Raw genomic sequence first — 22,067 nt, forward strand, 5'->3', positions numbered from 1 at the left:
GAGCAACTACCCTCAGGTATTCCAGGACTGCTATGCATTGCTAATTGAAATCTCCTAAGTACTTGCAATCACTTGCATATGATTCGCTGACAGTACTCAGAGCTGGCAGAGCAAAGATAAAGAGTGGTTAAAATGGAGGGGTCAAAACAGCAGGGTCTTAATGTAGGGCCTCAATGGTCAGCCTATCTATAGCTGTGGTCCAAATATTATTTGAATGACAAATCAAATGACAGAAAGTTATTTTCTAATATTCTACATGCATTGTTTCTAGTATTCCACATGTATTGTTTCCATCATAAATTAACATATTTAAGGAAGCAAAAAAGAAATTACAAATGTATCTTCTCCAAGTGGTTAAAGTACAAAAAGTTAAAAAACAGAAGTTAGAATTAAATAATTTTAACCTTCTTAAAATAAAGCTGAGAGCTTCCCTGGTGGCGCAGTGGTTGAGAGTCCGCCTGCCGATGCAGGGGACATGGGTTCGTGCCCCGGTTCGTGAAGATCCCACATGCCACAGAGCAGCTGGGCCCATGGGCCATGGCCGCTGAGCCTGCGCGTCCGGAGCCTGTGCTCCGCAGCGGGAGAGGCCACAACAGGGAGAGGCCCGCGTACCGCAAAAAAATAAAATAAAATAAAAAATAATAAAAAAAATAAAGCTGAGAGCTAGCTAATTGGGGCAATATATAATTAATTGTGTTCTTTGTAGTTACTTGGTAAAAGCAGAATATCTGGGTCTTAGATAACTGGTTTACACTAAAGTAGTAGCAGCTAGGCGCTGGATAAACCAGTGGATTCAACACAGCACAAATGCCAATACTTAAGTTAAAAATACCACCATCAATAAAACTATATTTAATAGAGTCTAAATGAAAAAAATGTCTAAATGTTCTAAAAGCTAACTTTTATACTCTTAATCACATTATTTGATATAATGACTATGATTTATAAACAGGATGTTTTATTGAGCCATTATTTTGTATGTTTTAGCTGCTGTCTCAAATTCTATCAGGGGTATTTCTGACTTTAAAAGCACAACAAATATACTTTGATTTTTGAAAGGACAATTAAAATCAAAATGGTAACCAACATAAAAATTATGAAATATATATATATATACATATATATAGAAATACCCTGAAAGCTACATGTGAATCGCTGAGAAGTGGCCCCTCTTTTTCGATGTAATTTATGCTTGAGTCTCCAGCAATTAGATGTACGTTTCCTTCCATGCCCTCTACTGAGCTCTGACAGGCTGTGCTCTCTCCAGGATTCAATGCTTTTGCAAGAGTGTCAAATGCCCTATAAGGAGACATCAGAAGCTGTGAGCTTGGCCAATCTCCACAATAAAATGAAAATTCTATATAAAATTCTGAAGTTAAGATTTAGGCCTTAAAAATTGTTTAGAAAATAGAACTTTGGTGTATCACTGAGCATTCTATTTCAGTGATGTCTTTGACTCACTCTCTCCAAAAGCAACAAATTAAACTTCAAATATATCGTATGAAAAACTATATTATTATATTAATGTATTTTACCAGAGGATTAAAGTCTTTTAAAAAAACTTATGTAATTTAAGGGGAGAAAAATTCTTATGCTTTGGTATGAAAATATGCTTTTACAAGTTATACGTTTGATACTACAAGGTATCAGCCCATTTATTTTACATACATAAGTTATTTAGAAAACCAAGGGCAAGAACTTATGTTGACTTTATTGTATTCTACACAACACAAAGTTAGGTTTTAATTTTGTTTAAAAATTCAGAGAATACTTTAAAACTTATGGTAACACAGCTATATCTGAACTATAAGAATTTGAGATCAGGATGGCAAATAATATTAGCAAATTAACTAGTCAAAATAGCTCCCCATATTTTACAATGAAATGCCTTCTACAGCTCTTTAAAATCTCATATTTAACAAAGTACTTATTTGAGACTCTTAAATGCAGTTTCTTCAATATTTCAGAAGATGAATAGTGTGAAAAAAGCCTGAAAAAATCTGGTTTCTGCATCCTAAGTATTAATACCAAAAGAAGGAAAAGTAGAATTCTGATACGAGTTTCCTGAAGTGTAAACTTAAAATCGTAATTGATTCCACTAAGTTTTTAGAATCTATTTTCATCACTAGAAATTGGTGGGGAAAATGAACATGACTGCCTAGAAAGACAAATATTTAACTTTAAATACACAAAAGATAAAATCTGGCAACTAAGATATCTGAAAAATCAGACCCAAATTATCATCTTTATTGAAAAAAAAATTCCTGAATTTTATGACTACATTTCTAATCTTATCTTATTCACTTATGGCTCACTGTTGACAATGTAACCTGCTGGACATTTTATATTGAATAGAATTTTTCAATTAAAATTTACTTATGCCTTAAGTTTTCTAAGTCTAATAGAAATATGTTTTTTGAAACTTCTATAAATAATATTTAACATAAACATATTTTAAGAAATACTAAAGGACACTTGAGCAAAAGGACACATAATCAAAACAGACCTTACCTTGAAACATCACCATTAGTCTGCATTTCTTGATGAAATTCACACAAAGAGGTATCACCATTGCTTAAGCTTTCAATCATAGACATTTCGTTACTATTTTGAGAAAGATCTTTAGTTTTTCCAAGGTTTGCTAATGATGTAACCACACTTGCCAATGTACTTAAATCTCCCTGACATGATTCAGCCTTTAAAAAAAAAAAAAATTAAAATTCTGCAAATTGGTTATCAGTAAACTTTTAAATCTGAAATACCTAATTCTAGAGTATGAAATGCCAAAAGAAAAGTACTCTAAGATAAATGAAATCCAAAAAGTAAAATCAAAGAGCTTTGAGGTAACTTGAGGAAACTACAGGTTTAAAAATATCAGGTACATTTCCTAGGAAATGTTTATACAAAAGTTACCTTAAACTAAAAACTGCACTTACTGGCTAATCTATCCATGTAACAATTGCTTTCTCTGTAAAAGGACATTACATTAGATGATCTTTCAAGTCCTTTTTAGCATTAAAATTCTGATAATATTATTACAGTAATTTCCAAAACTTATTATACAAACTTTAAAGTTATATCGGATAAAATTAATGTTTTATTAATGAAAAGAGAAAAAAAAGGAAAGTGGATTATTGAACAGACTTCTAGGATGCCAACTTTTACCAGCCACTGTGTTAAATGCATTGAACATCAGGCACTGTGTAGCTGGAAAGTCTCTTTACATATTTAAGATATTGGGCTTTTGTTATACATTGCACGTTTTCCTATTTGTCTTCAGCTTTTATTTTTGTTAATGTGTATTTTTATGCATATAAACTATAATTCTTTTATGAAAAAACTTTCTATCCTTAACTCTCTGACTACCCAGAAATATAATCTGTACAGGAAAGGCAGGTAAGTGCTTGATTTTTCTTCCTTTTACTTACCTATTTTTAGAGCAATGAATCAATGCCATAGCAACCTCTCATGATGAAGGATGAATTCTGAGTATCATTTTAAATTCAGATTTTTATAAATTTTATGTGCTTCAATTCATTAGTTATTCTTTTATAAATGCTCTAATTATTCTACCCTAATCTAATGAAAGGCCCTTCATTGCCTTCTATGGCCTATTGATAGGACCACAGATATTTAAAATTTTTCATTATAGCTTTTTTTTCTTTTTCTTCCTTTTTTGGCTCTATTGGGTCTTAGCTGCAGCATATGGGGGATCTTCATTGAGGCACACGGGCTCTTCATTGTGGTGCACGGGCTTCTCTCTAGTTGCAGCATGCGGGTCTTCTCTCTCTGGTAGTGGCGCACAGGCTCCAGGGCACGTGGGCTCTAGTTGAGGCGTGCGAGCTCAGCAGTTGTGGCACGCGGCTTAGTTGCCCCATGGCATGTGGGATCTTAGTTCCCTGACCAGGGATCGAACCCGTGTCCCCTGCATTGTAAGGCAGATTCTTTACCACTGGACCACCGAGAAAGTCCCCTCATTATACCCTTACGGTTTTTGTTTTTAGTGTTATTAATCCTAAGAGGATAGATATGTTTCCTTGAATTTCATTTCTTTTTTTTTTTTAATTTAAATTTTATTTATTTATTTTTTGGGGCTGTGTTGGGTCTTCACTGCTGTGCGGGGCTATCTCTAGTTGCAGTGAGTGGGGGTTACTCTTCATTGCAGTGCACGGGCTCTAGGAGCACGGACTTCAGTGGTTGCAGCACATGGGCTCAGTAGTTGCAGCATGTGGGCTCTAGGGTGCGTGGGCTTCAGTAGTTGTGGCGCATGGGCTCAGTAGTTGTGGCTGGCAGGCTCTAGTGCACAGGCTCAGCAGTCGTGGCTCCCGGGCTTAGTTGCTCCGTGGCATGTGGGATCTTCCTGCCCCAGGGATCGAACCCGTGTCCCCTGCATTGGCAGGCAGATTCTTAACTACTGCACCACCAGGGAAGTCCTGAACTTCATTTCTTCTATCAGTTCTTTAGTTTATGCGAAATTGATTTCACTTAATAGGTAGGCAAGTAAGTTTTGTGCTCTCCCCAAATTAATGAATGGTCCTAGAATCATTTACTCAGTAATCCACTAGTTACTGAGTTTCTTACAGGATTGCTACTTACATGTTTTTTACTTAATCCTCACAACCCTGTGAAATAGGAATCATCATCCCTTTATTATTGATAAGAAGAATTACCCATCGTCACTCCAGCAGTAAGCAGTGGAGGCAGGATGGGAAGTCAGACTGTCTGACTGGAAAGCCCATGCTCCTAACCACTGCTCCAGCCTTCTTTTATATATATGAGTAAAAGGAGTTAACATTTTTAGGTATTCTTATTTTCAACTAAAACTTAAACACTTATATAATCTCTTCCATTTCATAACCTATGTATCTAACTAGATGTTTAATGTGGAAAGATCTCATATTGTAACTTGACAGTTTTGGGACCATTCGTCAGAAACTAATCGCACAAGACTGTTAATACAATTTAATATAAAAACATATAGAAAACTACAGTGTCTGGGCAAATAGTAATTTTTCAACAAAACTTAGTTCTCTTCCTTTCCTAATGGAGGTAATGTCAATGAAATTGTAACCACCATTCTAAGCACAAACCATGTAGATAAGGATAAGTGAAATCTTGTATGTAATTCCTCACGATGTATATTTATGGTAAGATACCAAATCTCCTCAATTAATAACAACATGCTAAAGCTCAGCCTGTAAGGTAGACACTCTTATTATCCCTTATTTTACAGATGAGGAAAGAAACTGAGGCACTAAGAGGTCAAATAACTTGCCCAAGGTTATGCAGCTAGTAAATGGCAGATGAAATTTGACTCCAGAGCACAAGTATTAAGAGTGCCTTAAAGTATCAAGCAACAAATAACAGCATAAATCTGGCCATATATAGACTGAATAATCTTATGGGGCATATGAAACCAGATCACATTATAGCCTGAGAGAAACACTATTCATAGTCTCTCTGAAATCTGTCTTCAGGAAAAATGTTTAACACTAGAGAAACTCTACATGCTGGATCTAAATAAGCAAACCTTTTTTCTTTCAGACGCCTTGCTCAATAAAGAGCTGCTCCAACTCTCTAAGAGAACCCAGATGACCTGGATACATAATATGAGAGCTCATGCAACCCTACTCCTATTTTTGACTCAAGTCAATGTTTTGAGAGGTGTGCTAGGAATTTCTCTTCACCTGAAATATTTTAAGTATTTTAACACTAAAATCTGTAGGAGAACACAAAAGGAATATAAAGAATTTTATACTTATACATTTCTATTTCTGAGGACTTTTATTTCAAGATGAAAGAAACCTGGAAGAGGGCTTCCCTGGTGGCACAGTGGTTAAGAATCTGCCTGCCAACGCACAGGACACGGGTTCGATCCCTGGCCCACGAAGATCCCACATGCCATGGAGCAACTAAGCTCGTGTGCCACAAATACTAAGCCTGCGCTCTAGAGCCCGTGAGCCACAACTACTGAGCCCGTGTGCCACAACTACTGAAGCCCGTGCGCCTAGAGCCCATGCTCTGCAACAAGAGAGGCCACCACAATGAGGAGCCTGCGCGCTGCAACAAAGAGTAGCCCCTGCTCACCACAACCAGAGAAAGCCCGCGTGCAGTGAAGACCCAACGCAACCAAAAATAAAATAAATAAAATAAAATAAATAAATTTATATATTAAAAAAAGAAACCTGGAAGACATTTAAATGTTTGTCATTTTCACATTGAAGCTATAATTGTTCTAGTGGAATAATGAACATTTCTACTGATAAAGTTAATTTGTATTATCAGGACTCGCAAAACGGAGGCTGCTCTAGTGACCTGGTCCACTTCACAAACCTAAACCTAAGTCAGTTTGCACTTAAAGGAAACACCTTTCAAGGAAACCTATCATACACCAGTCACAATCCTCCTGCTCCAGCTTTAGTGAGCTCACCTTACTCTAGACAACAGGACTCGATAGATTCACAAGAGAATCCCCAACCTCTGTGCCAATTAAGCCGTTTCCTCACTGCTGCTTCAAATGCTCTATAAAACTCACTCTTGACTAAATTTCCTCTGGAAGAGTGTTCCACTGCTTGTGAGCACTGTAATCTGCTAATCCATGGATTGTTTTCCCTTAAATAAGGGACATCAAACTCATCACTAAAATCTTTTAGTTTTGTCATTTGACACTACCAAATCGTTGATGATAATTTGTTAAAAAAAAAAAAAGCAATTTGTAACAGGGAATATTTAAGACCAAATCTATTGGCCAAATTGATGGAGGAGAAAAGGAAAAAATTTTAAAAGCTTAAAAAAATTTAAGCTTTAAATTAATTGTACTAAACACACCTTATCTGGTGTCATCAGCATAGTTGACTCAGTTTTTAGGCCAGACTGATGAATATTCACAAACATTCCTGAATCTAACAGTCCTGCTGACCTGTAACAAATAAGTACAAATTTTAGCCTTAGTTTCACTGGGAAGAAAAACAAATTACCAGCTCCTTAATATATGTGGTTTTGGGTTGTTTTTACTATACCTTGCAGTTTCACTATCTGTTACAAAAGTTGGAGTTGCAGCTAATGGGCTTCGAAGGTCTTTTCGAATGTAGATTTTTTCTGTTGAAGCGGCACAGTTGGAAGATTTTTCTCTTGATACTTCAATGGGTTTTCTTTCACACTGAACAGCTACAAAAATGTGTCAAACTTATATCACAATGCAGAATTTACAGGCAATTACAAATGTAAGCTTTAGGTCAGCAATGCTGCTAATGGGAGACATGGTTACTGTAACTGAACTCCAAAGATAACCATCAATCTTTAGAAATTATTTGCAAGTTCAACAAAGTTGCTTCAAAAGAGTAAAACTGGCCAATGTGCATCTCTTGTTCTCTTTCCTCTCCCTGCCCCAGCCGTGGCAGAAATGTAGAACTCCTATTTTTTAAAAGCTCACTGTCAAAAAGGAAACCTGAAGTTAGGAGTCCTTTAATTACCTATATATGAGTATTAAAAAATGAAGTAATATTTAACCAACTGAAAACAATACTAATAGAGAACCACAAATAGACCGAAGTTAAATCTTTTTTCAGTTAAGGGCAGGGAGACTTTTGAGAAGCAATTCAATTGCTTAGTCTTCATTTATAAAACAGAGGTAATATATTTAATTTATTTTATAGCAATTTTATTTCATGATACTTAGGAGATGGTATACTGTAGCTGTTAAATATACATTTTCTGAGAAAAAATAAACTGCCAAGATTAAAGTCCAAGTTCTGCCACTTATTAGTTGTGTGACCTTGGGCAAGTTACTAAATTTCCTCTGTTCACTCAAATGTAAAATGGATAACAGCAGCATCTACTGAGAATTTTGCTGTGAGAACAGATAAGTTAATTCATACGCTATACACAGAGTAAAGCATAATGAGAACTCAATACTAGCTATTTTCATTACCTTATTAATCATTTAGTATTGATAGTTTAATCAAAAACTAAACATGTATCTATTACCATGTTCAAACTAAAAATACATGCCTAGCATATAGTCACTCAATAAAGATTTGTTGAATGTATAAAAATACATACATATTCACATATTTCTATATTTCTAGTTGGAAAACTTTAAATTAAAAACCATATATATTTGACATATTTTAACATGTTAATTTTAACACACTTCTAAGAGTGTGCCTGAATTCTTAAAAAGTATTCTCTCCTTTAAAGCTAATACATACAGTCTTGTTTCATTCCAAACGCAATACATCTTTGTAACCTGCAGTATTGACAACGATTTCGATGGTGTTTATTAATAATACAGTCCTTTGATCCTCGACATGAATAAACTAAATTTTTTCGGATACTTCTTTTAAAAAATCCTTTGCAGCCTTCACAAGTTACTGCTCCATAATGACGCCCTAAAGACAAAATGTTTAAGAAAACACAAAAGTCACATATTTCAGCACTGAAATGAAATAAGCCCATTTCTTCCCTTTAAACATGAGATGAAACTGAGATTTCTGAGTTTATGACATAAAAATTTTTTTTAGGAATTACCAAACAGAGAATGGCGCAAACTTATTCTCTGATAAAATATATTACAGTATGAGTTTTTAAATTTTGTAAAGTAATCTTAACAATGGCATGGAAAATTTGGGAAAGAGAAGAAACAAAATCACCCATAACCCCATGATATAAAAACTATTTTCACTTCTGAGATCACTTACAAATTATAGTTCTGTTATATACTGTAAAAAGTTATTTTATTCTAAAAACTTTGCTCCAAAAAAAGAATATAATGTCAGTTAGTATTTGAAATCTAATAATCTTTCCTCATTGCGAGTTCCACTTTTAAATTTCTGGAGAAATCTGTTATACTTTGATAAGCCTATCGTTTCACAAACCATCTCTTTGGCACAACTATGAACAAACTGAATATACTCCTGGAAAAGCTCTAGTGGAGGTTTTTTTTAATGAAGCTATGGAAAAGATAAAAAAGATTAAAGAAAACAAGCCGGGCCCTTAAACTTATCCCATTGGCACTTGTGAATCTATATGAATAAATATGGGTGTGTATTTCTGGCATGAAGGAACTAAAATGGCATAACCCTGAGTACTAGAAATAGGCTTGGAGAAGTGCCTGCTCAGCTATGCAGAGCATTACACAGAGGTTAACCAGAGCCTTTCCACCTCAATAATCTGTTACTCTGTATTCCTGGAATGAGAACAGGACTCAACCTAATTATACATGTTATTAAGGATCACAACTAATTTTTAAGCAATTCCTTGGACAAAACTGGTTTCACATTCAGAAAAATTTCCACATGTTCGGTTTACTTTCAAAAAGTGAAACTGTCTTTCATAACTCTTTGAAATATGCATTTTATGTCATTGCAAGATCACATTAAACTGCACTGAAATAAAAAACCTTTAGGAGAATAAAAAGCTCTGGGGAAAAATCAGTTAAATTTCATAGGCTACAAATATGAATCATAAAAACAACCTGCTTCTTTTTCTTTTTACTTTCAGTAGAAGAAACATGGTAATGAGATAGTTATTTTAACAAGAGAACACATATAGGAGGTTATTTTTAATGTTACCTGATGCTTTGTCTCCACATACTACGCAAAGATCAAAAACCTTATTTGGTCCTTGTTCGGAGGAAGAATTATCTGTTAAGAGCTAAAGAAAACCCCCCCAAACAAACAAACAAACAAAAACACAATAATTTGTTGTTACTTAGTAATATTCTCATGTAAAAAATTAAAAGAACATTCAGTCAATCTTACTTTTTGCTTTCTTTTTCAAAAGTTATTCTAAAACTTTGAACTCTATTAGGCATGCATCGATTAAAGTATTCTTAATTTTCTTTACATATAGATTAAGACTTCCATGTTATAAAAAGCACAGACACAAATAATACCGTTTTAATTTGTTCAATAATAATTTGTTCCATAACAATTTCATTAAAGTAAACAGAGTCTTAAACACACAAATACATGAGCATTTTTTACTGTATCTCACCCATTACGTATTTATTATTCATATGGAACACATTAAAGTACTGCAGCAGTTATCAGTCCTATCATGACATTTGTCTTTGAATAACTCAGAACATTTCCATATGGAATGACATGACTAAAATAAGCTATAACAGCATAAAAACATAAATCTGAATTTTTTAAATAGAAAAGGAGTTATAAAGAAAAAAATATGTTAAAGCATTTACTTATAACTATGGAACATGACTGATATACAAAGGTATAAACTTTTCGAGCTGTCTAAGGTTTGAGTTAGGTGTAGAGGTTGAGAGCATGGACTCTGGAGTCTGTTAATGACAGCAAGTTAGTGGGGACTAGGTGTGGGATGGCCTTGGGCAAATCACCAAACCTCTTTAAATTATATTAAGAGCTCATCACTAGGTACAGCTAATGTAATACTGGCAAAGAAATATTAGTTTCTTCTTTCAGGTTTATCCTTCAATCTTTCTGTCATTTTTTTCAATCTTTTGAAATGTGAACAAATTAAATTCAAGCCAAAAAATGCGTCATTTAGTAAACATCTTCCCCTGCTTTAAAACAGCCCACAAAATAAACCTCTACTTTGACTCTTTTTCTTCTCTTAGGGGTGTGAATGCCTTCAGGAATAATTCTGATTTTAAAAACTTTAAACAGTCATTAAAATACCTGTCCCAGGGAATTCCCTGGCAGCCTAATGGTTACGACTCCGCACTTTCACTGCCAAGCGTGCGGGTTCAATCCCTGGGTAGGGGAACTAAGGTCCTGCAAGCCAAGTGGCACAGCCAAAAAAAATTTAAAAATAAAATAAAATAGCAGTCCCTTACTATGTTATAGTGGCATCATTTCTTCTTATATCACCATAAAAATCAGTCTTCAATGAAAACTTAAATAAACGAACAATTTCTGGTATTAGATGTCCTTTGAAAGCATCTATGACAAGTATCACTCTTTTCTTTAATAGCATATCTATTGCAAATGGTGCTAATATTTTATCTGCTATTATTCCTAAGGGTGGAAGAGACACTGAGAGGTTAATGGGCTTGACCACATCCCATCTTGGTCACCAGACCAGAAATCAAATCTTTTTGGTCCAGGAGATTCTATCCTATACCTGGTTTCTCTTTCATTGCTCTCAGAGATGATCCATAACGTAGGCAAAGTACCAATATCATCTTAATTTTTAAATAGAGAAAGTCTTTTGAAAAAGAGTAACTTTAGAGTGAAGAAATCTTATATCACCTTTTAAGACAGGTGATGTCACCAGTCATAAAACATGATGATAGTAAGTACCCTTGATATGATATGATGAGAATGGCACTTAACTTCTGTGATCCTCCTCCCCAAAACCCACAACCCCAGTCTAACCATGAAAAAAAAAAAAAGAATATCAAAGTCCCACAATGGGGCAACCTGTAATATACCTGACCATTATACTTCAAAACGGTCAAAATCATCAAATACAAGGAAAGTCTGAGAAACTGTCACAGCTAAGAAGAGTCTAAGAAAACATGACAAATGTAGTATGGTATCCTGGAACAAAAAAGGATATTAAGTAAAAATTAGGGAAAGCTATGGACTGCAGTTGATGTATAAATACTACTAGTTCATTAATTATAACAATTGTATCACACTAATGTAGAATATTAATAATATGAGAAACTGTGTGTTTGGAGATTATATGGGAACTCTCTATACTAAATGCTCAATATTTCTGTAAACACAAAACTGTTCTTAAAAAAAAATCAAGTCTGTTAATTAAGAAAATAAAGAAATTAATGTATGGATAATGTTATACATTTTTTTAGTGACTTCCGTCTTTCTGATAAGATAACTTTATATATCCTATCCATTTTCTACCGTAGCTGTTTCTAAAAATAATATAAATTATGTAATTGGAAGAATAATAGAACCGATCAGGATATATAGGCATAATTTTGTATCTTACGCATTTGGAGTTTTTCAATCCTAAAAGGGATTTTCTTTGATCAGTGTTTTCATCACAAAATACAGAACCCAATTTTAAGTTGGCATTCATTCTCCTCAAAGTCTCTGGAGGCAAACTTAAGGGTTCATTGTATTTGTATTCAAACATAGCAACCAGTGGTAAAAACAGCTGCATAACCATGACAGACTGCTTGCTACATCAATGAAGACGTAGTTGATTGACAAAAGAGGAAGCAAGAGTAACAAAGCTGGCAGCTAGAATATCAGCTTCTTGATCTGGCAGCTGCTTGTTCAAGGCACAGGCATCTTGGTCCTGGAAACTGCAGCTATAGAATTCTACAGATGCTCCTGATTTGGAAGTTTCCTAACTGTGCAGATGCAGAAGGTCACTTAGAAGAAGTTCTGAAGCATGTTCCAGTAGTTATTCTTGGAAACCTGACCTACAAGTGTTTCTTCAGCCTTTCTAACAGTTCTTTGAGCTCTCTACATTCTTTGTTAAATCCTTTCCTGCCCAAACTAGCCAGACTGGCTCTTACTGTGAGCCACTAAAAACCCACCAAAATATATGGGTGTGAGGATGTTTGAGGAAAAGAATAGTGGCTCATAGGCGAGGGCAGCACATAATTTTATGCAAGATTTTTTCCTATTGAACATGCAGGACATAAAGTCTTAATGTCAGGACTTACACTTATGATATGCTTTTTATGTTTTTCAAGGGTAAGATAAAAAGAAACTCTAGTTATTTACCTGGAGGTGTTGTGCAGACAAATCAGGAGTTGTAAAAATAAACTGGTTGACACCTGTTGCATCTGGGGTTGTGAGGAAAACTTTTCCTGGAGTAGAATCTTGCCTGGCCAGAATGACTTTGCTTGGAGTAGAGCCACTGTGATTTGTCAGAATGAACTGTTTGCCTTGGGTATTATGATCAAGTGCTGTCACAATCTGGATTTTCTGGCCAGTCTGCTGCTCTGTAACAATCTAACACAATCATGTCATTAGTAATCAAGTCAACTTAATCTTTTTTCTTCTCTAAGCACAATTTTCTCATACCTTGAGACAAAGCTAGACTAGAAAAGCATACCATTATATACATACGTTCAGTATAATACACATACACACACCATTAAATCTACCAATTCTAATTCGACATCCTATCCTACAGAAATAAACAAATGTGCAAATAAAGCTACAATAGTAAGAACACATGGATCTCACTATTTTGATTCCTTCCCTTCCTCTCCTTTTCCCCTTCCATTTACACAAACATATATTGGGTACATTCTATTTGCCAATCACTGTTCTGAGTCCTTGGATACAGCAATAAACAAAACATAATTTTTATTCTCATAAAGCTTTTATTTTAGTGAGGAAAGGCAGATAAAAACCAAATAAGCAAATAATATTGTCAGGTGGTATTAAGTGCTACAAAGTAAAATAAAGCAGAATAAGGTGAGAGTCATTGATGGAATGACAGTGATAAGGAGATGACATTTTTGCACAGACCTGAGTGAAGTAGCAGACCAAGGCTTAGAACTAGCTAGGGGAAGTGCATCCCAGGTAGAAGCAGCAGCCTGTGGGGCAGGAAGAGTGTGTTCCATACATCTGAGGCAAGAGCACACCGAGAGCTGTGTGAGTGAAATAGAATGGGAGAGAGAGATTTATGGTAGGAGGTGGGATCTGAGAGACAAAAGGGGCCAGACTGAATAGGACTTTATAGGCCATAAAATGACTGATTTCCTACTGGATGACATGGAGATCCACTGAAGGGTTTACAGAGAAGAGAAGTGGCAGGATCTTTTGCAAATAGGATCATTCTAGATTTAGTGCGAAGACCAGACTATGAATGTTCAAGAACAGAATTAAGGGAGACCAGATAGGATGCTATTGCACAGATACTGGCAGCACTTGGGTATCGTATATGGGCAGAGATATAGGCTGAGATCAGGGTAGCAGCCATGCTAGTGGTGAAAAATGATTAAATCTGGGATATTTTATAAGGGAGTGCTGACAAGATATGTTGATGGATTGGAAGTGGAATATGAAGAAAGAAGAGTCGAGGATGACTATAAAATTTTGGCCTGACCAACTGGGAGGACAGAATTGCCATCTACTGAGATGGAGTAGTCTGGGGAAGAGCAAGTTCATGAACAAAAAGAACAGCCTAGCATTGACGGTTTTTGTTGTTGCTAGGCAAATATTTTACAGAATAAACTCATTAAGCCAATTAAATTCCTTGATTCAATTTTAAAATGACAAAGCTGATTTGTTTCCAACTTTTTTCTATTTCTCTGAAATTATTTTCATCAAGACTATTTTCTATGCAAAATTTACAGCAAAGTTCTGAATCACTAATTAGTTACTGTCTAGAGCAGACGGTATTGATTATGGCTGCTGCCAATTTGAGTTTCCTTTGTCGACCATTATTTCTACCATATCCTGTTTTTCTGGCTGCAGTTTTAACTGTTGTCAATTTTATTTTGCATAGGTTATTTCTACCAAGTCTAGTCTCCATCTTCTCCTCTCACAATTTTTGCAATTTTCAATAACTATAAAATGTGACTTTGAATCAGTTCATCTATAATTTTATCATGTAAAGTTTATGTTGTTGTAAATTTTATTTTAGAATATTTCTATCAGAAATATCCATTGTAAACTGAATAAAAATCTAATGGCTCACAGTTATTTCTTAGAGACGAAAAATCAGGTACATGCAGGGTCCAACTGTTATTGGGTTGAAACCCTTTGCTTAGATGGGTAAAAGTATGTTTACTGCAGCATAATAATTATAATTGGAAACTGAAGCAATCCAAATGGCCTTCAATAAGGACCAGTAAATAGATTATGGGAAAAAAAAATAAATTATGGAAATAGTTCTCAGGTCTCAGGACCCCTTTACACACCAAAAAAAAAAAAAAAAGTCACTGAGAGCCCAAAGAACTTCTGTTTATGTAGGTTGTATCTATTGATATTTACCGTATTAGAAATTCAAATAGAAAAATATTTTTAATATTTATTAATTCATTTAAAAATAACCCAGGGACTTCCCTGGTGGCACAGTGGTTAAGAATCCGGCTGCCAATGCAGGGGACACGGGTTCGAGCCCTGGTCTGGGAAGATCCCACATGCCGCAGAGCAACTAAGCTCGTGTGCCACAACTACTGAGCCTGTGCTCTAGAGCCCGTGAGCCACAACTACTGGAGCCCGCAAACCTGGAGCCCATGCTCCGCAACAAGAGAAGCCACTGCAATGAGAAGCACGCACACCACAATGAAGAGTAGCCCCGCTTCCTGCAACCAGAGAAAGTCCGCATGCAACAACGAAGACTGACCCAATGCAGCCAAAAATAAATAATAAAATAAATTTATTTAAAAAATAAAATAAATAAAACCCATTAAATGTTAACATAAGTAACATATTTAATGAAAAATAAATAATTTTCCAAACAAGAGAAAAATCAATGGGAAGAGTGGCAATGATTTACATTTTTGCAAACTGCTTTAATATCTGGCTTAATAGAAGCTGGATTCTCATACCTACCTGGGCATTCAATCTACTGCAATATGTTGTTTTGGTTAAAATATATAAAGAAAATCAATCCTTACATTTACTAGGTAAAAGAGGGAAGAATATCTTAACTGTTTCTTCAAACTGTGTAAACTGTTCTTTAATATGACACCAAAACTTGACAAGTGATAGCTTTTTTAGAGGTTAGTTGCAATGTGGAATCAGAAACTATATATTAAAATCTATCCGGCAATGTGAATCCTTTACTCATGAGTGATTGTGTAACATCGTGCATTGGTCATTTGGGAAACACTGGTTCAGTGAGTTATGTACACCTTTTAAATGTTGACATATTTCATCATACAATATCACATGACATGCAGCCTCTGCAAAATTGCACCATATACTTGTGAGAGAATGATAGTGAAAAGGCAAATACTGTAACATTTTAGTATTATTATGAGAATGGTTTTGACCTTGCTGACTCTCTGAAAGAGTTCCTAGATGATACTTTGAAAACCTTTAGATTATGGTACCTCTTACTAGGACATAACTTTTAAAAAAAATGAAGACCTATCTATTGACATGGATGTCCTTCTACTGGTCTATTAAACCTCAGATTCCACACCTGTCAGAAACATTCCCTGGCTAGATCCTCACTCTACCACAACTCTTCATTAGTTGTTTTTCTTCTGTGCTCCCATAACACCCTACAGAATTATCACAGCACTTACCATATCCTATTATGATTGTCCAATTATTCAACTGTCTCTCACTAGATCAAAGCGAACTTTTTATTTTTAGTTTTTTTTTAACATCTTTATTGGAGTATAATTGCTTTACCTTGCTGTGTTAGTTTCTGTATAACAAAGTGAATCAGCTATACGTATACATATCCCCATATCCCCTCCCTCTTGCGTCTCCCTCCCGCCCTCCCTATCCCACCCCTCTAGGTGGTCACAAAGCATGGAGCTGATCTCCCTGTGCTATGTGGCTGCTTCCCACCAGCTATCTATTTTACATTTGGTAGTGTATATATGTCAATGTCACTCTCTCACTTCGTCCCAGCTTACCCTTCCCCCTCTCCATGTCAAGTCCATTCTCTACGTCTGCGTCTTTGTTCCTGTCCTGTCCCTAGGTTCTTCAGAACCTTTTTTTTTTTTTTTTAGATTCCATATATATATGTTAGCATACAGTATTTGTTTTTCTCTTTCTGATTTACTTGATCAAAGTGCACTTAAATTCAAGGGTATCTTTTATCTCTGTACCACCAAACCCTAGCATATACTACACTTGGTATAAATAAGTTTGGTGAAGCAGTGAATGAACGGTAAACTAGACATACCTCTCCCATCTGTTGTTCAATAATTTGATGTGCAATTTCTTCTATGGTTGCCATGATTTAATTGCCAAGTGTCCTGCCAAAAGTAAAAAGATGCTTTTTTACAATTATACCCATAAAACGTATTTACTGAAGAATTTAAAAATGGAATTATATGTTAGGATTTGCTTCAAAATAATCCAGCTGTGTGGGTGGGGGTGAGAAGGAATAAACAAGAATGGCCACGTGCTGACAATTACTGAAGACTGCTAAAGTTTATACAGTGTTCATAAAACTATTCACTGTGCTTTTATAAATTCTGAAAACGTCTATTAAAAAAACCCAAACTATTCAATACCAAACAATTTCACTTTTCAAAGATACTGAAGCCTAAGCTGCAGACCTGATATAAATTAGGAGTAGTTTATTAACTGAATAAGGACAACCCAGCCTGTAAAAAAAACCCACATCCTTGTAGTCATTTAACACACTTTTAAAGCAGTATATTGTAAACGCCGACAAAATAACTGCATTCATTCAGAGGGCTAGATTTCTCTAGAATTTTGTGATTGTTCTTCCTTGTTCTATTAATTTGAATTTTAATGTAAAACTGTCTTCAAATGGATTTGAGAGCCACTAAGATTAATGGGTTGACTTCGGCTTTTGCTTTTTCTCTGTATCAGGTAGTCAAGAATACAAAAATTATTTCTGACTTTATCATATTATATACTATGATAAATTCACTAATATTCTGTAATTATAATTAATATTAATTGCCAAATTGTCTGAATTATTTCTTTCAATTACTTTTAAAACCTTAAATCCTTCAATTACTTGTTCTAAAAGCAATACACAATATTTAATTACTCAACTCTCTCTCACTAGATTGAAAAGTAGTGCCCTCAACCTCTCTGCAACCAACCAAGGAGACAGTTACTTCCCAGGTCTGTGTGCTCTGGGTCCATGATGGCAGTGGCAGCCCTCCCAAACTCTGACCCATCTTTGGGGGGTCATTCTTCCCTTTTCTTGAAGGATAACACATGTTCAAAACTGAATGGCTCTATTGCCCATCTAGTAGTCCCAGAAATCCAATAGCCTTCATTCATTTCATCCCGTCTCTGTCCCCTTCAGTCCAAGATGGCAGCATTTCTGCTGGCATGAAATTCCCAGAAGTCTTGCTGCCTCCCATGCAGTTCATGGGGGTCCAAGCCATCAGACAAGAGAGTCCTGAACAGATCTCTTCTGGATAACTCCATCTCTATTCCTGGCTTGTGCTGTATGTAGATCTCAAGGACACTGCTAATGTTGTAGTCTTCTGAACAAGGCCGCTTATTTTCTCCCACAAGAAAAACTCTTCCTCTGAGATTCATTTAAGCCAGTTACACTACAGTTTTTAGTGACTTTTATTGTCATTCATTCATTTCTGTTCCAATTTCATTACTCATTGATGATCTGACACTGATTGTTGTCCCTTTCCTGCCATTCTCCCAGTTTCCTGACCTCAAAGTCCATTAATGCTCACCCAAATGCTACTTTAATATTGTGCTGTCAGATTGCTCTAACATATATATTTAATAAAATTTTAGCTCTTAATATTCTTCAAAGCCTTTCCTTTAACTATAGGACATGAGGTGCCCTTTTATGTATTTGTTTGTTTATTTATTTATGGCTCTGTTGGGTCTTCGTTGCTGTGCATGGGCTTTCTCTAGTTGCGTCGAGCAGGGGCTATGCTTCCTTGCGGTGCACGGGCTTCTCACTGCGGTGGCTTCTCTTGTTGCGGAGCACAGGCTCTAGGCGCGCAAGCTCAGTAGTTGTGGCTCGCAGGCTCTAGAGCGCAGGCTCAGTAGTTGTGGTGCACGGGCTTAGTTGCTCCATGGCATGTGGGATCTTCCCGGACCAGGGCTTGAACCCATGTCCCCTGCATTGGCAGGTGGATTCTTAACCACTGTGCCACCAGGGAAGCCCATGGACGTGATATGTCATTTGTTAAACCTTACATTCTAGCCATATGCACTACTTGTATCCTTGAATTTACCATGTTGCTTCGTGTTTCCATCTCTTTGCTAATGGCTTCTCTACCATGAATGCTATGGAATCACTAGATCAACATGTTTGTTTTCCAAGACGAAATTTAACTCAAAAAACTGAGGAAAAATGAGCATTCTTTACATATTGTTGATGTAAGTATAAATTGTTATATTTCTAGAAAAAAATTTGCCTATGTCTATGAAGTGCCTTAAAAATGTTCATACTCATTGATCCAATAATTCATTCAATATTCTTCCATTCAACAAATACTTGTTGAGTGCTTACTATGAGCCAGGCATTTTTCTAAATGTTAGGGATTGAGCAGGGAGTATTAAAACAAACTTCCCCTTGTAAAATTTATATTTTGGTGGGGTGAAACAGACAACAAATTTCAGCTACTCCCAGAACTGACTTTCCTGGATGATTATTTAATATATACAAACTGTGCATATGAAAAGCCCCTAGAAGGCAAGAATCAACTTTGTGTCAGCACCTTTGACAAATAGCAAGATCTCAGGATGCTTACAGAACTGAAACGCATCCTCAGTCTCCTGTTTCAGAAGTACCAATGTCTCTTTAATGGTCAAAGAATAAAGTTTCAGCCCTTCTCCTAGTATTTTTTCAGTATTTACTAAGCCCCTATAACATGCCTGCCACTGCAGACACAAAGCAGCATTCCTTTATAGTCTGACTTCCTCATCTTCTCATTTTATCTCCTACCAGTCCCAGAGGGGCCTCTGTTTAGGACAACTGGAATGTTGTTTATTCCCCAATATACAGTGCCAAGCTCCTCTTCCCTCATTTAAGTTTCCCACCTTTAAAACTCAGTTCTAATTTTTTTTGTTTTTAATCCAATCTTTCTAGATGAGTACAGCATTTATTGTGTATACTAAGGCTGTTAACAAGGCCTCAAGAACAAACTTCTGTTTACTTCTAATACTGTATGCAAAATTTTATGGGAAGGTGCATTTTTCTAGCGAGAGTCCATGGCCTTCATAAAAGATTTTAAGAGGGTGCAGAGGGTCCTATATGACTTTTAAAAGTTACATGATTATATATACTGTTAATCCTTTATCATATGCGGTTTCTTTTGTCTTTTCTATTCCCCAGGAGTAGGAATTATATTTTGTGTAGCAGACATACAAACAGTAGATATTTTGGGAATGTCTGCTGCCTTTGATTTCCTAAAAAAAGACTGAGATGTCCCTACAAAGAATGATGAAATTACATTTTATGCGATCCACTTTTTAATAAGAATAAATAGAAATATCTCCTTTAGATCTACCAAATTGACACACAAGCAAAATCTAAAATCAATCATTGTGTATCAACCAACCGCAGAGCAGTCACTGTTCAAAATCCCTCCAAAGACGAAGGCCTATTTACAAGTTCCGGAGGCACAAAACCCCTAAAGGCTTAATTTCAAGTCTTTTTGCTTTTCCTTTCCAGTTATTATTATTATTTTTTAAACAGCTGACGTATTTAGTGAAGGTTACGAGACAGGTTTGGCAACATTTGTCATTCGTAAAACGGCATCTGCTGGAGTCGGAGGTACACTTTCTTAACAAAAGAGCTACTGGAAGCTTGGACATGCCCACTGCACTGAGGACCCTTGGCCGTTCCATTTTATTTCTCAAAACATACAGGTCCAAAGGCAGCGGCCACTCCCGCCCCCGTCGGTCGTGAAAGTTGAGAGCATTATTCCGTCCGTCCTGTGTAAGCACAAGTACCAGCCAGAGGCTCGCGGTGAAAGGGATCCGGGCCTCGGCTCGCGACCACTCGCAGCCAGGCCGGCCTCTCAGCATCCCACCGGCGCTCGAGCCCAAGCGGCGCCCCGGGCCCGGGGGCGGCGCGCGGCTTCCTCAGGCGGGGAAAGCGGCAGCGCCGCCGAGACGGAAGCTTTTCCTGTAGGTGAAAGGTCAGAGGCGCCGCGGGAGAGGCTGCAGTGCGCGCCGAGCCGCTCGGGGACTCCCTCTCGCGCCCGCCGCCCCAGCCCCTATCCGGGCTCCCGGCCCCGCGCCGAGCTCCGGCTCCGGCCTCGGCCTCTCTCGGAGCCCCGGGCACTCGGTCCCGCTGCTGCGGCCGCTCTCTGCGCTCCCAGCCCGCCCCGAGCAGCGCGCCGCGGCACTGCCGGAGGGCGGGTTCCGCCGGCCGAAGCCGCAGGCTGTTGGGAACGCTGGGGGCGCGTCCGTTGGCACCTGGGAGGAAGGGACCTCCCCACGCTCCCCGCTCCGGGCGCCGCTGCAGCCGCTTTTCTCCTCACCCGTCCCTTCTTACCGGCGCTTCTCCGCCGAGCTATGTCCTTCGCCGGGCGTAGACGACAGCCCCGCTGCAGCTACTGCTGGGCGGCGGGGGGGCTCCGGGAAGAGACAGGTTGGAGAAAGCTGAAGGGGGGAGGGTTAAAAAATGGGGGCAGGGAGCTTCCTGGGTTTGGGTATTTGGGGGGGTCAGAGTTCGTGACCCCTCCCTCAGCTCCTCGGTGCGCGCTCCCGTCCGCGCCTGCGCACGAGTGCAGTGGAGAGGCGGCGAGAGGAGGTAGTGACGTTCCCCGAGTAGAGGGATGAGAGAACCCAGCCTGTGGAGGTCGACTGTCCCCTATCGGATGGGAGGGAGAATGCCTTGCCGCAGCTGCGCGTCCCTATGCGGGACTTCGAGAAGCCGCGTGGCCTTAGCGTTCCGTTTGCAAAAGGCGGTCGTTAAACGAAGTTTTGAGACTGTTCAGATTTGAGCCAGGATAGATAACCCAATCAGTTTTAGACAGTTCGGTTTCTAATTTGTGGTGAAGTGGGCTCTGTTTCAGGCTCTTAGCTTGGACTAAACGGCTTATTAGAGGACTAACAAAACTGGGTAGATCCCGATAAAGTATTTTAAATAACCTTAAATAAAACAAGCTGGGGCATAGTCCTCTATAGTAAGGCTAAGTTTTACTTATGAAGTCTTGTGAGTAAATAAGCATAAGGGCTAAATAGAGCTAGAATTTAATATCACTTAGAATGAAAGCTTCCGAAGACTGGCTTTAGTCTGTTTCACTCAGCGGTGTATTCCCAAGCTTATAGGACAGTGCCTAATGGTCAATGAAGATTCGAGAAATGAGGCATTGATGGAACTTCACGTTCTGATAGTGGCTCCTGAGGCACCGAGGTGTGGCAGCCAGGGCTGCCCTGTGTGCAAAGCACTCTGTGGTTTAGATGTTAAGAGAAGGGGGTCCTCAAAATGTCTTTTAGTTTTGATTGGCACTAGAAAAGCAGTCACGGATTCAGGCCAGAAACCCAAGTCAG

The 22,067-nt window shown here is 37.5% G+C and overlaps 1 protein-coding gene across 2 annotated transcripts in view; it reads right to left on the bottom strand.

Annotated features, from left to right (window-relative positions):
* The window catches only part of NR2C1 (nuclear receptor subfamily 2 group C member 1), a 41,222-nt gene extending 20,032 nt beyond the window's left edge, over positions 1 to 21,190 (bottom strand). For both annotated transcript variants that reach the window (XM_082850836.1, XM_082850835.1), the window contains exons 1-9: positions 21,067 to 21,190; positions 16,786 to 16,858; positions 12,684 to 12,914; positions 9,573 to 9,654; positions 8,211 to 8,390; positions 7,020 to 7,167; positions 6,829 to 6,919; positions 2,512 to 2,696; positions 1,134 to 1,299 (exon numbers count right to left, since the gene is read on the bottom strand). In XM_082850836.1, the coding sequence (XP_082706962.1) occupies positions 1,134 to 1,299; positions 2,512 to 2,696; positions 6,829 to 6,919; positions 7,020 to 7,167; positions 8,211 to 8,390; positions 9,573 to 9,654; positions 12,684 to 12,914; positions 16,786 to 16,839 (1,137 nt within the window). In that variant the 5' untranslated portion in view covers positions 16,840 to 16,858; positions 21,067 to 21,190. The remainder of the gene's footprint in view (positions 1 to 1,133; positions 1,300 to 2,511; positions 2,697 to 6,828; positions 6,920 to 7,019; positions 7,168 to 8,210; positions 8,391 to 9,572; positions 9,655 to 12,683; positions 12,915 to 16,785; positions 16,859 to 21,066) is intronic.
* Between the last annotated feature and the right edge of the window lie 877 nt (positions 21,191 to 22,067).

The sequence above is a fragment of the Leucopleurus acutus genome (assembly GCF_964270905.1).
Source record: "Leucopleurus acutus genome assembly, chromosome: 11".
Taxonomy (NCBI): domain Eukaryota; kingdom Metazoa; phylum Chordata; class Mammalia; order Artiodactyla; family Delphinidae; genus Leucopleurus; species Leucopleurus acutus.